Source organism: Bombyx mori, chromosome 5 (genome assembly GCF_030269925.1).
Source record: "Bombyx mori chromosome 5, ASM3026992v2".
Lineage (NCBI taxonomy): Eukaryota > Metazoa > Arthropoda > Insecta > Lepidoptera > Bombycidae > Bombyx > Bombyx mori.
The window spans coordinates 9,612,036-9,625,747 of NC_085111.1; the positions used below are offsets into that span (position 1 = coordinate 9,612,036).

The 13,712-nt window shown below is 33.9% G+C and overlaps 2 protein-coding genes across 4 annotated transcripts; one reads left to right on the forward strand and one right to left on the reverse strand.

Moving 5' to 3' along the window:
• Positions 1-3,031: 3,031 nt before the first annotated feature.
• RpL13 (ribosomal protein L13) lies at positions 3,032-6,921 on the reverse strand. Of its 3 annotated transcripts, none has more exons than XM_062668442.1 (5): positions 6,695-6,921; positions 6,313-6,574; positions 6,082-6,231; positions 4,806-4,958; positions 3,032-3,171 (listed from the first exon to the last, which is right to left on the reverse strand). In XM_062668442.1, the coding sequence occupies exons 2-5, from the start codon at positions 6,553-6,555 to the stop codon at positions 3,055-3,057; spliced, it is 663 nt and encodes a 220-aa protein (XP_062524426.1). In that variant the 5' UTR covers positions 6,556-6,574; positions 6,695-6,921; the 3' UTR covers positions 3,032-3,054. The 3 variants fall into 3 exon arrangements, with proteins under 3 accessions (XP_062524426.1, XP_062524425.1, NP_001037153.1); XM_062668441.1 differs by having other exon boundaries at positions 6,702-6,857; NM_001043688.1 differs by having other exon boundaries at positions 6,699-6,712.
• Positions 6,922-8,582: 1,661 nt separating this feature from the next.
• On the forward strand, positions 8,583-13,218 carry Pabp (poly A binding protein). The gene is given in 3 exon segments (NM_001098353.1): positions 8,583-8,974; positions 10,367-11,151; positions 12,340-13,218. Coding segments are annotated over 3 exon segments (1,812 nt in total). The 5' UTR covers positions 8,583-8,808; the 3' UTR covers positions 13,201-13,218.
• The last annotated feature ends 494 nt before the right edge of the window (positions 13,219-13,712 follow it).

Here is a 13,712-nt window from a genome sequence, read left to right on the forward strand (position 1 = left end):
AATAATCATTCTCTTTTCAGACCGTTTTTCCTTACATCTTTTGCTATTTAAAAATAAACTTTAAGCCATAGAGATAAAGTATATTTTTAGTTTTTATGTCAAACGAAGTAAGCACTCCAGTTAGAATAGTAACTCTATGGTTGCATGACACTAATTTCACCAAAAAATCGCGCAGGGCCCGAAACTAATTTGCATACATGAAATTAATGCATGCATTACGAAAGTATTAAATTACACGTGAAACTGTTGGGAAAACTAATGTCACGAAATTAATTTCACGCCACTAATTTCGTAATGTAAATTCGGCTTTAAGCCGCTTTAAGCCGAATTTACATTACGAAATTAGTGGCGTTTCATGCATGCAAATTAGTTTCGTGCCCTGCGCGATTTTTTGGTGAAATTAGTGTCATGCAACTAATTTCATAGTGTAGACGCGACGTGAAACTAATGTCGCGAAAGGGCCTGCGCTGTGCGGACGTGTGTATTGTTAGGTCGGACGCGCTTCAAGCGTTGAAAATGGCAAACCAACGATGGAGTACAGAAAAAAATATAGATCTTATTAATGAATATCAATGACAAGGGTCCCGAAACACCTACAGTAAAAAATCAAAATTATCTTCACTCATTCGAAAATAGTTTTTATAACTCTCAGGATCTTCATCTGCTAATTCAGAGACTAACTTCATTGCACCTAAATGCCTTCTTGTTGACCATCCTTGAATCTACCATCTTTTTTTTCTTGATAGTCTTTTTTTAAGTTTATGGGTAAGGCCGTTAGATTGGACTCATGTAACATAAAAGCTTAAGTTACCAGATAACTTAAAAGTTGTTGATGTGTTCGAATGTATAATTTATAATTTTATCATTTTATTAAAGCTTTGTTCTACAATTCCAAATGTGTTCTAAGCTTTACATCACTTTTATGCTACGTAACTAAAAATTAACAACAATAGTAACATAAAAGTAACTTAAACCTACCCTCTTTTCAAAAGATGCTCGAACCTAGGGCACTATGATGAATAATTAACAACGTTTATAGCTTAGAGCTCTTATTTAAACATTAAACTTACTAAATTATCCTTCGATTTAAGCAAAACGATACAAACTTACCTTAAAATCAGTAAAAACTTTTTTTCTGTCGGACAAAAACACGATGCGGACCAAACTAACTCACGTATCATCTCACTAATGGCCGATAAGTACGTGACATACCATAAGTAAGTTAGATATTGGCGTGGCCAATTATAAAACATATTTTTACTGCTCAATTCTTAAATTATTGTAAAAATTTTGGTAACTTAAAATCAGTAGCATAAAAGCTTAAAATACTAGGACGTGATGTTAAAATTCGAAAATAATTGATATTTCAATAGCTAGATTTTTGTGAAGGAATTAAATATTGCCTAACATAAATGATCCTTTAAAAAAAAATTTTTTATTGCCGGTGGAATAAACTGAAACTTATATAATTAATTCCAACTATGATGGGGGATCATTTGGGACACTTGAAATTGTTCTAGCAATTCGTATTATCGTAGTAAAAACTACATAATTAAATACAAAGAAGTAGTTTTACAGATGTTTGCGTATTTGTAACAGTTGTAGAAAGGATGCCTTTTGCCAGGAAAACAATAAAACATGATAGTATTATTGTATTTATTCTAAAAAAGATGCCGGACGCGGAGTCATCCATCAAAATGGTTACTTTTTGGCGGCCTTACCCTTATAGGTATATAAGCATTTCTTTAGTTACATTGAATATAGGAAATTATAGCTTTGATGCTGATGGCGCCATGGTTACTGCGATACTGTGGATTTCGCGACACTAATTTTTTAACGAAATTACTTTCGCATATATCGAAACTACTTTCGTGAAACCGAGTTCAACATGCATGACACTAATTTCGTAATGTAAACTCCGCATAACATTCAACGCAAAACCGTCGCACGGCCGGCAATCGCTATCCTCGTCTGACAAATGATGTTACGCGTTAACTCTCTTTCACTTTACCTTAAATATTTATCATCTTTAACAGCCAGCAACCCTTATTTGCGGCTAGATTTAATTAGGTAACCATATATGATAATTAATAGAAAAAAATTAGCTTCAATTTGATATATAATTAATAAATATACGTTATGAACGTATAAATGTAACGAAATCATACCTTTTTACACCTGGCTGCGAAGAGGTGCGGCCAGGTGCGCAATGGCAACCGTGATTTTTTTAAATTATTATGTAAATTGCCGTGATGTAGACGATATTTTATTTAAAAAACAAGTGAACGAATTTTTTCCCCAAAAAGCAATTAAAAATAATTTAATTAAAAATACTAGCGGCCAAATTTTGATAGGCAACTTGGTAGATATATATTCTCCTAATTATAAATATACATAAAAATTTGGTTTTTAGCAAATAACCAATGAGCGCACTAATCCTGCAGTCGGATCTCGTACTATTAAGGATTATAGGTGAAGTTATTCATCATAATAAAGTCAATCACTCATTTATTCTAATAATACTCAAAATCCAAAAAAATCAGTCACGAAAGAGTCCATATTTTTTTATTGCTTAGATGAGTGGCAGAGCTCACAGCCCACCTGGTGTTAAGTGGTTACTGGAGCCCATAGACATGTACAACGTAAATGCGCCACCCAACTTAGATATAAGTTCTAAAGTCTCAAGTATAGTGTCAATGCCTGCCCCACCCTTCAAACCGAAACGCATTACTGCTTCACGGTAGAAATAGGCAGGGCGGTAGTACCTACCCGCGCGGACTGAAAAGAGGTCCTACCACCAGTAATTGCGCAAATTATAATTTTGCGGGTTTGATTTTTATTACACGATGTTATTCCTTCACTGTGGAAGTCAATCGTGAACATTTGTTGAGTACGTATTTCATTACAAAAATTGGTACCCGCCTGAGATTAAACACCGGTGCATCGCTAGATAAGAATGCACCGGACATCCTTTAGGCAACGACGACTTAAATCGTTGTAATAGTTTAATCAAGGTAAATAAAACATTGCATAAAATGTATTTTTTTTATTCATTCACTTTTTAGGCTTCACTTCTTTAGCGGTTGGTGCTTTTGTAACATCATCCGGATTCTCAGCAGCATCCTTCAATCTCTTAGCCCGGATACCGACGAGTTTGGCAATGGAGCGAGCCTGTTTAATAATATTAGTTTATTAATGTGATATTTAAATCATTTACAATTCATGTGATTCACAAAGATGTCTCAGTTGATACTTGCAGAGTCCTAAAAAGAATGGGTTACGGATTTTACACCTATTTTTACGCTAAGGAGAAACCACTGTTAAATGCTGTACAAAAGAAAAAGAGGTTGAAGTTTGCTCGTGATCATTTAAATTGGACTTCAGATCAGTGCCGTCGTATCATTTGGAGTGACGGGTCCAAAATTTGATGCGACAGTCGGAGATGAAAGGAAAAAAGTGACTGAACAAAAATAAGGCATCTCATACTGATTGTCTCAAGCGCAAAGTGAAGTTTCCGTGTGTCTCTTATGATATGGGGCTGCATATCTGCACAAGGTATTGGTGGTATACTGTTTGTGGATGGTTCTATCAATTCTATGAGGTATCAAAACCATATATAAAAAATCCATCAAGATCGAAGAGCGACTTAAAGGCTAAACTCTTGGCTGTCTAGTAGTCAATTACACCTCAGGAGTGTGAAGTGTTGGTTGCAACCATGCTTCTTCGCATTAAAGCTGTCATTGAGAGCAAAGGCGAGAGAACTAAGTGGTAGACGAACTATTTTGTGTGAGTGACAAGGGTTGACGAATACTTTTGCGTTATGTTTTTTAGATTTTTTTTTCTTTTTTATGTTAGGCAAAGTCATGAAAGACTTTCAGTTAAGATAAACTTTAAAATGTTCCTCAAATTGTGGTTTACTTTTTATTAAAAGTTCTGTATTATTTTACCAATATTTACTTTCTATATTTTACTCTTTGTACTACTTTCCATATTAGACAAACTATTTTGCATCGGGGCTTGTATTGTGTGTACATAATACATAATGTAATTTTCTAAATAATATTAAACAATTTTAAGTTATGTATAAGAGGGTTTCAGGAAATTATTCTTTTCATGTTAAAGTGGAACTGTGTTGTAAAATACCATGTTATAGGAGGGCTACTTGTATTTTCTACATATTTTGACAAAAAAGCTATGAGATAAATTATTGTACTATTTTATGAGCAGTAAAAGATATTTATCAATGTCAACTATCTCAATATCACTGCCTGCATTTACGTTGTGATGTCTAGAAGATGTAAGAGGGAAAGTATGTTTAGCGCTCAACACCAATTAAGAATGAGCTTGTTACAGTTAAATTAAAATCCAATCCTGTTTATGTCAAACACAAAATTATATAAATACCCTGGATCTTTGAGAAATATTTGTGGTATTTGAAGTCTGAGTTTACTGTTCGGCTGTGTTGGAATTTTCTTATTCTTGTTATGGATACCGGCAGTATCAATAACATGAAAATTGCAACTATTTAATATAAAAACATGTGGATGCAGGTTTGCAGTTTATAGCGAGAGAACCTTCATATTGAGACATACATCTATGAAGAATGTAAATACTTTCATCATATAGAGTTATTAATGAGACAAGAGATGTCTAAAGTTTTCAAGTTCTAAATAATAAAAAAAAACATTTGTTATTATCATAATCCCTTAGCCCTTTTTACTTATGTATGTTAAGGACTTATGAATTTTTAATTTGGTTGTTAATGATGACATAATACATTACATTACTTGCTGAAAACTACTTACTCCTCTCAGGTATTGATAAGCTTTGAAGTTCTTTTCATCTTCAGTGATAGGTCTTGCAACTGATTTAGGAGCAGGCTGTTGAACTGGCATTAATGGACCACGTAGCTGTGTAGCCAGCTTACGTTCTTCTTCATTGGCCTCACCCTTCAGCACCTTTGAATTCATGAAACAGGCTGTCATTAATTGGTAACCTTTTGCATATTTATTGTACCATAATTTTCAGTGAGGTTATGTCTATATAATAGATCTGTGTAGTGCTGTTCTGTGTGGAGTGCAGTTTCAAACATTCACTTTTGTGATTCTCATAGTTGCTAGCTATATGAGTTTTCACTGTTAAGGCATTTTAAAGTTGTAAGAGCTAAGACCTAAAGATTTTTTGTTTTTGGTGTCATAAATTATGAGACTTGGCTGAGGAACAACTAATTAATTTTTCTATAAACTATTTATCTATCTATTGTTCAGCTCACAGAAGTCCACTGCTGGACATAGGCCTCACCACAATGATTGGTCCTACGCTGCTAGCATCCAGCACATACCTACAAATTTTAATAGGTTGTCTGTCCACTTTGTGGGAGCCCTACTATGTCTTCCAGTATGCAGTCACCAATCGAGAAATTTGCGGCCTATTTATATAAACTTAATAGCAAGCTTATCTTTTATTTCTAGTATTCATTGAATGTATGTCACTTCATTACAATGACATGCATGCTGACTGTCGTAAAATTCTCAACTAAAGCAAGATACCAAGCCAAGGACCCTTCCTTGGAGGAAACGATTAAGGAAATTCAAAAAGTTATGAAAATCATAGTGAAAATAACATACTTTGAAGAGAAGGGTAGACCAAAGATTATTTATATAAAATGGAAACCATTCTTTAATTAGTTGTAAAACCACTCAGTTCAGAGCCAACAATGTTTGTACTATCAGAAAATTTATATCATCATTTTCTTCCAGTTTGGCTGCCACAGAAAAGTTAAGGATCAAAAGTATCTCCTTGCAAGTAAATGGTTTTTATTTCAAAAATATTCCTTTAACATAGTTAAATAATAACATGGGAAACTGATTCTTTTATCATTATTACAGGGAAGATACAGCAACTTACACAGGTGCAGTTATTGTTTTTCCATAAGATATTGTTAAATTTTGTTTCATTCTGTGCCTAGATCTGTTTACTTTTTATATAAGACTAGTGCGAAAATAAATAATGTGCAACAAATATTAAATATTGTGTTAAACGTTACTAATAAACAAGTAGTGTTTATTAAATTGTACCTACCTTTTTGCCTTTCGGGAACAGTATAAGACGCGCTCTGTATTCCTTTATTCTTTGAACATTGATTTGCAATGATTCAACAGACTTGTTGCGTCTACGGGGATCTACAGCAATTCCAATCGTTCGGGCAAATACTGGGTTCAATCCTGCGGCCTATAAAACACAAGGACTATGAAATATGATTACCGATGGGCATATTTAGACTTTTGACAAGGTGCAATAGCCATGTTTTACCCTAATTTCACGAAGAGTGAATCCTCTACCGGCGCGTACTTTAGTATGGTACCGAACAGTTGGGCATCGCACTATAGGACGTAACGGCCCAGCTGCAGGACGTGGAGCTACGGCCTTAGCTTTCTTTATTCTATTTTGCTTTCTGCGGTATCGTCGAGCTGGCTGGTTAAACCAAGTTTTAACAAATCTTTGCCAATCCTTGTGGAAATGTCCATTAGGTATCATATTATTCCCCTTGCCCATTTTGACGTCGGAGTTTTACCTAAAACAGCACAAAAATAGAAATAGATGTTCTCACTACACCGTGCACTTTATTCCTAAAAAACAATAGCTTGTTATTTCAATAATTGATGGCTAAGAATTTTAAAGATTATCTCATCACTAACCACGGCAAAGAAAATAACGTAAAAGAACTCATTGAAGTACACAAACAGTGTTACCAGCTGTTCAGAAACAATTTTGCTAAATTTACTGCATAAAACATAAAAAAATGTAATGTAATTATTTTTATTATTATTTATTATGTAAATAGGGAACAATGATTTTTTTTTTAAACTTCATTCAAAATAAAACCTTAAAATAATACCACTTCTTTAATTTTTTAAAGAAGAAAACGCTCTTGTATGCCTCAAGCAATGGTATTAGTGGTAGTGTTATGATCTTTTTACAGTTGTTCGATGTATCGAAATCATTGATTTTACTCTCGTCACAGCGATTCAATTCGATGAATTCAAGTAGTTGTAATACAAAAAAAAATTGTAAATTATATATCTATCTTTAATTGTCATTGCATGACATACTTAAGCAAAGCAGGAATTAAATAATCTTTTAATTTTTAATTAGATTAGAATTGCAACACTGCCCTTTTAACAGTCCCTGCACTCTTATAACAGTGCTTTATGTTGACATGGGTGTTTCTAAGTATCAGCCCCAACCAAATACTAACTTTAATTTTGTAATAGACCAAGATTGGAATGACTATAACTATTGTATTGGTATAGGAATCTATCATTCGCAATCAAAAATAGTTAAAAAGATAAAATTATCATCTGAAACATCAGTGTTCACTGGTGAATGTTTTGGAATATATTATTATAAGGCCATAGAATACATTTTGATATTTAAATGAAAAGAAACCATAATACTAACCGATTCAAAGAGTGCTTTACAGGATCTAGCAAAATTTCCTTTTAAATATCAACTAATTTATCTTATTCTCTTAGACTGCAGAAACCTGTTTATTAAATGTATGGATAAAAACCTTCGGACGATCGGAGTGCTGGATAGCAGTAAGTGTGAATGCGGCACGGACATTGGCGAACTAAATCACATTATTCTATCATGTCCTCTTTTTGATCATTCACTTCTATTTATTTCTTTATCATCACTTATTATTCCTTTCCCTATATGTATACTTTATTTATTACATACAGTAGAATAAGAACAATAACAAGAAACACCCAAATCACTTCAAGACAGGCCTTGAAAGTTATAGATTTTTGTGGATTTCTCCAGGATCACATCATCAGGTCTTGATAATTACAGGACAATTCGGGAAGTCTACTCTTTCGAACAAAAACTAAAAAAGATAATTAACAGAATCGGTTCAAGCATTCTCGAGAAATCGGCGAACATACATAGATAAAAAATGGTGGTCGAATCGATAGCCTCCACTTTTGAAGACGGCTTAAAAGCGTGATTTTGGTACCTAAAATACCTCCTTAACATTCTATTATTCAAAAATATTTTCACTTTCTACATAAATGAAGTCGCGGGTAAAATTTAGCGTTATGCCAAAGTAACTATTCCACGCGGACGAAGTCGCGGGCAAAAGCTAGTCACAAAATATGATATTGAATCCCTAATTTTAGTTTAAATAGTCCTCAGTTTATAAATATAATGTTAAGTTAATCGACTAAAGAATCGATGCTTACCTAAATAGAAGAATTCAATTTATTTCATTGGATTTAATTTTGTATGCGGTTTCAACTGTCGCGATGAACCATGTCAGCCGGAGAATATTAAGAGAGCTAAAGTGCATTACAAGCCGCTAGATATGATGAAAAGGGAGAAGGATCACACTAGCCAAGCGTTGTTATTTATTTAAATCTAGCAACACTACGCCATCTTGAAATTTGAATAATTCGCATTTCGCACGAACGTCACATCACTTTTTCCTTTGGTGAGCAAGGTGTGTTCACGTGAGGTTGTGTTTCCTCGTGTGGGTCACACAATCCTCAGGATTTCGTGAAAATATTCTTGTAAAACAAAAAAAAAAAACATAAAATTTAAAAAAACCCAAAAAAATAGCAAAATAACAAAAACGAAAAGGGAATCATTTGATTTTAAGATAGTGGACATAAGCGTGCAACGTGGTCATTGGAATGCGATAGTCATATAAAGAGAAAGTGAAGTTTTGCATTTGCAGTCTGTTAATGTTCCTGTGAAATTGTATTAAATAGCATCAAAATGAATCCTGGTCCACCAAGTTATCCGATGGCATCTCTGTATGTTGGAGATTTACACTCTGATATAACCGAGGCCATGTTGTTTGAAAAATTTTCGACTGCTGGGCCCGTCCTATCTATACGTGTTTGTCGCGATATGATTACCCGTAGATCCTTAGGCTACGCTTATGTTAATTTTCAGCAACCTACGGATGGTAAGTTCATAAATTTGTTAAATAGTATTCATATGTGCCTTCAATTGTCTTTATCAAATAAGCGTGGTGTTTTTCTAACCAATATACAAATCTAAAAATTATTTTTGTTTAAATAGTAGTTGCTCTGAGTAGGTAATGTACTGCATAAAATTAGTTTTATTTCAACTTGAAACAAACTTTGTTCATTATCCGTTATAATTTTCAATTTAATCACGCACATTACAGGTGCCCCAGTTGCCTAATGCTGTTGTGTGGTTTTGCAATATGTTTCTAGTGTAATTGCTATTAAATTACTAATTGCAGCGGTAATCATTTTTGTCGTAACTAAACTTCCTGTGTTTCTTATGCATTTTTACCTTCTAGTAAGATTTCGTTATTACATCATATTACAGAAATTAGCAAGTATACTGCTTGATTTTACTGGTCTCAAAATATATGACTTCCAGGAGGCACAAAACTTTTATTGACAAGATTAGTTCCAAAAAGTTTTAAAGTTGCTATATTATGATGAAACCCTGTATAGGTTTCCTAAGGAAAAAGTCACTTTTAAATTATCCATCCACCTAACAATTCTAATTTATCTTTAAAAACCTTAAATAAAGTCTGGTTATGTTTAAGGTATATTTTAATATTCATTTTCTTATGAGTGTAAATAGTTTTGAAGTCTCTTAAAATGCTTAAACCACCTTGCTTTATTTCTTATTCCATATGAAAGCATATGGCTCAGCCTGCCTAATGTTAAATTGTTTTTGTCATCCAGTAGTAGGCAGCTCTACTTGATATCCATTAGTAACAGTCACCACTTACTTAAAAGTAGGCCATGAGCCCATAAAAAACTTTGTGATTTTGTATTGTGTAATATGTTTTTCTGTGTAGAGAAATGAATCAGTTCATAGTCAATTTGATAAATTGGAATAGTCTCATTGTTTAATACAATTACACAACCATCTTACCCTTAGGCAATGACCTCAAACTTAAAAATACAGCAATGTCAGGAGTATATCAAAGTCCACCATTGAAAATTCGCCTCAGCACAGTAATACATATATATCAGATAAGGGTTTTGAGATATAGTATTATATGCTACTCTTTTATAAATTTTGCTTTGAACTAGATTTGGATGACTCCAGTGCTCTGTATGTTGGTAGAATGCTATCTCCCATAAGTCACAAACTATATTTGTCACCACTCAAACTTGTGTTTTGGTCTAATAGCCATTAATACAAAGAAACACACTCCTAATATAATGTGCCAGGGTAGGTTGTTGCATTCATTTATGCAGGATTTCAGTAACTAACATGATATGAGCAGTGAATCTATTATGATAAAAAATATATAGAATATGGAACCAGAAATGAAAACAATATTAATAGTAATGTTTATTTATTTCAGCTGAAAGAGCTTTAGACACCATGAACTTTGATATTATCAAAGGAAGACCCATTAGAATCATGTGGTCCCAACGTGATCCTTCCCTGCGCAAATCCGGAGTTGGGAATGTTTTTATAAAAAACCTTGATAAATCTATTGACAACAAGGCTTTATTTGATACATTCTCAGCGTTTGGGAATATTTTGAGTTGTAAAGTAGCTCAAGATGAGACTGGTGCTTCAAAAGGGTATGGTTTTGTTCATTTTGAAACTGAAGAAGCTGCAAATAAATCTATTGAAAAGGTAAATGGGATGTTGTTAAATGGTAAAATGGTTTATGTAGGCAGATTCATTCCACGCAAAGAGCGCGAAAAGGAACTTGGTGAGAAGGCTAAACTGTTTACCAATGTGTATGTAAAGAACTTTGGAGAAGACTTTTCTGATGAAATGTTAAAAGATATGTTTGAGAAATATGGTCGCATTACAAGTCACAAAGTTATGTACAAAGATGATGGCAATTCTAGAGGCTTTGGTTTTGTTGCTTTTGAAGACCCAGATGCTGCTGAAAGAGCTTGCATTGAATTGAATGGCAAAGAGCTAGTTGAGGGTAAGCCTCTCTATGTTGGACGTGCACAAAAGAAAGCTGAACGTCAAAAGGAGTTGAAGCGTAAGTTTGAACAACTGAAATCTGAACGCCTAACTCGTTATCAAGGTGTTAATTTGTATGTTAAGAACTTGGATGATACAATTGATGATGAACGTCTGCGCAAAGAATTTGCACCATTTGGGACTATTACGTCTGCGAAGGTATGAGTTTTTGGATTTAATATTTTTTGGATTGCATGTTTTAGGTTATTACAAAATTAAAATTTAACTTAATTTTAATTACAAAAATTATATATCCTACATAAAAATAAGGTAAGTAATTTTTTAAGTTCAGATTTGTAGTTTTAGTTATATACACGATTTAAATATATAAAAATCGAAGGTTTACAAGCATTACTGGAAGCTTAAGAAGTTGAACTCCATATGAAAAATCGAGTGTTTTCAGTCATTCATTTGAGTGTGCTTAGTGCGAGTTTTTTAACTTTTACGCTATCGAGAACGTTAAAAAACTCACTAAGCATACAGGCCACTGCGCTAACTAGTGACCCTTTTCTCACTGAACCATTTAGGTCATGAGTCACCTGTGAGCCACGTGAGGTTTCCAAAGGATGTGCAAAATCCTTATTGTGTTAAAATATAACTTAATAAGAACATATTAATGCATCCATCAATATGGTATTATATTAATACTCTTATCACATTATTACATTTCACGTCAATTTTATTTCATACCTTATTAACCAGACACCTACATAATATGAATGTGGTTACACATACCATTGGCTCAATTATTGTCACAACTTCAAATTGATCAGAAGGTCAAAGCCAAATTATGTTCACCATGAATTTTGAATGTTCTTCTTTATCTTTCTCAAAATGATATATTATTGTAGCACAGTAGCTTGATTATACTTCTGGTATTGAAAATATCTGTGAAACATAAAGCACTTCACCCATCATACATAAGGTCCTGTTGTCTGTGATTATAGCTTAGAAATAGAGTAATGCCTTTGTTACAAGATATCAGAGAAGCCTGAGCATTTATCTATCATCAATGGAACATATACATATACAATGCAGCATATAGCAACATCACCAATTTCAGACCACTTTTTAACTTTCTAGTATGTAATTTTCCTACAAATTAAATGACATTGGAGGAAGCTGGTGCAAAAACTGGACCAAGGTGGTCACGACCCTCAGTAATGAGGAAACGACAAAGAAGAAGAAGAAATTAATTTTCTAATAGACATCTTAATTTAATTAAATTCTAGTTGTCATTATAACTATTGAAGTTATGTCAATTATCTTTCTATGTCACACTCATTTTACCTGCATAATGTAGGAATAATAGTGAAATGGAATTGAAAAAATTTTCTCTATCAACAGGTAATGCTAGAAGATGGACGTAGTAAAGGCTTCGGGTTTGTCTGTTTTTCTTCTCCTGAAGAAGCTACCAAAGCAGTTACTGAGATGAATGGACGTATTGTAGGAACTAAACCATTGTATGTTGCACTAGCTCAACGCAAGGAGGACCGTAAAGCGCACTTAACATCTCAGTACATGCAGAGAATGGCTAGTATGCGCATGCAGCAAATGGGCCAAATATTCCAGCCTAGTGGTGCAAGTGGATTTTTTGTACCATCGCTCCCTCCAGCACCACGTTACTATGGACCAGCTCAAATGACTCAAATAAGACCTACAACTCCAAGGTGGAATGCACAGCCCCCTGTAAGGCCTAGCACACAAGCAGCATCTGCATATGCAAATATGCAACCCACTTACAGACCAGCACCGAGAGCTCCGGCCCAATCTACAATAAGAACATCGTTAGGTGCAAGACCCATAACTGGACAGCAAGGAGTTGCTGCTGCTGCTGCATCTATTCGTCCACCTTTAGTATCTCAAAGCAGTCGCCCAGCCAATTATAAATATACACCAAACATGCGCAACCCACCAGCTCCACAACCAGCAGTGCATATCCAAGGACAAGAACCTCTGACCTCTACTATGCTTGCAGCAGCACCACTCCAGGAACAGAAACAGATGCTTGGGGAACGACTGTTTCCACTTATTCAGAGAATGCACCCTGATTTGGCTGGGAAAATAACTGGTATGCTTTTGGAAATTGATAATTCAGAACTTCTTCATATGTTAGAACATGCAGAGTCTCTGAAAGCTAAAGTAGATGAAGCTGTTGCTGTACTGCAGGCTCATCAAGCTAAACAACAAGCAACTAAAAAAGAATAAATATCAGAAAAGCTAGCTGGCATCAAGAAGTGGTCAGCTGCTTTAATTCTGTAACGCTTTTATCAATTTGCTTTATATTCTTTGATAAAATATAATCAAATTCATTAAAAAAAAATACATATAAAAATCGTAAAAAAATTAAAAGTGGGTTATGCACTCTTATGTAACTTTAAAGAGTGCAAGTTCACAAACAAAAATACGTAACTGTCAACATTTCTACGTTGCGAGTTAATGAACTCTTTGACTTTTACATTGACTAAGAAGTTTATTTTAAGTTAAAGTTGTTTGAGAACTTTAGATACATTCATTTCAGTTTGATTTATTATCTCATATTATGGGAGTTGGCTTTAGTTCTTTCATTTATTATTACTTTCACATCAGTTTTTGACTGATACCATGGATTGAAAACTTGGTCTCTAGTAATTTACTGATGCTACATGTTTGGTTAAAATTATATTCTTTGGAATATTTATAAGTCTGGTGTTTTATTTGAAATACTGATCAAAATGTCT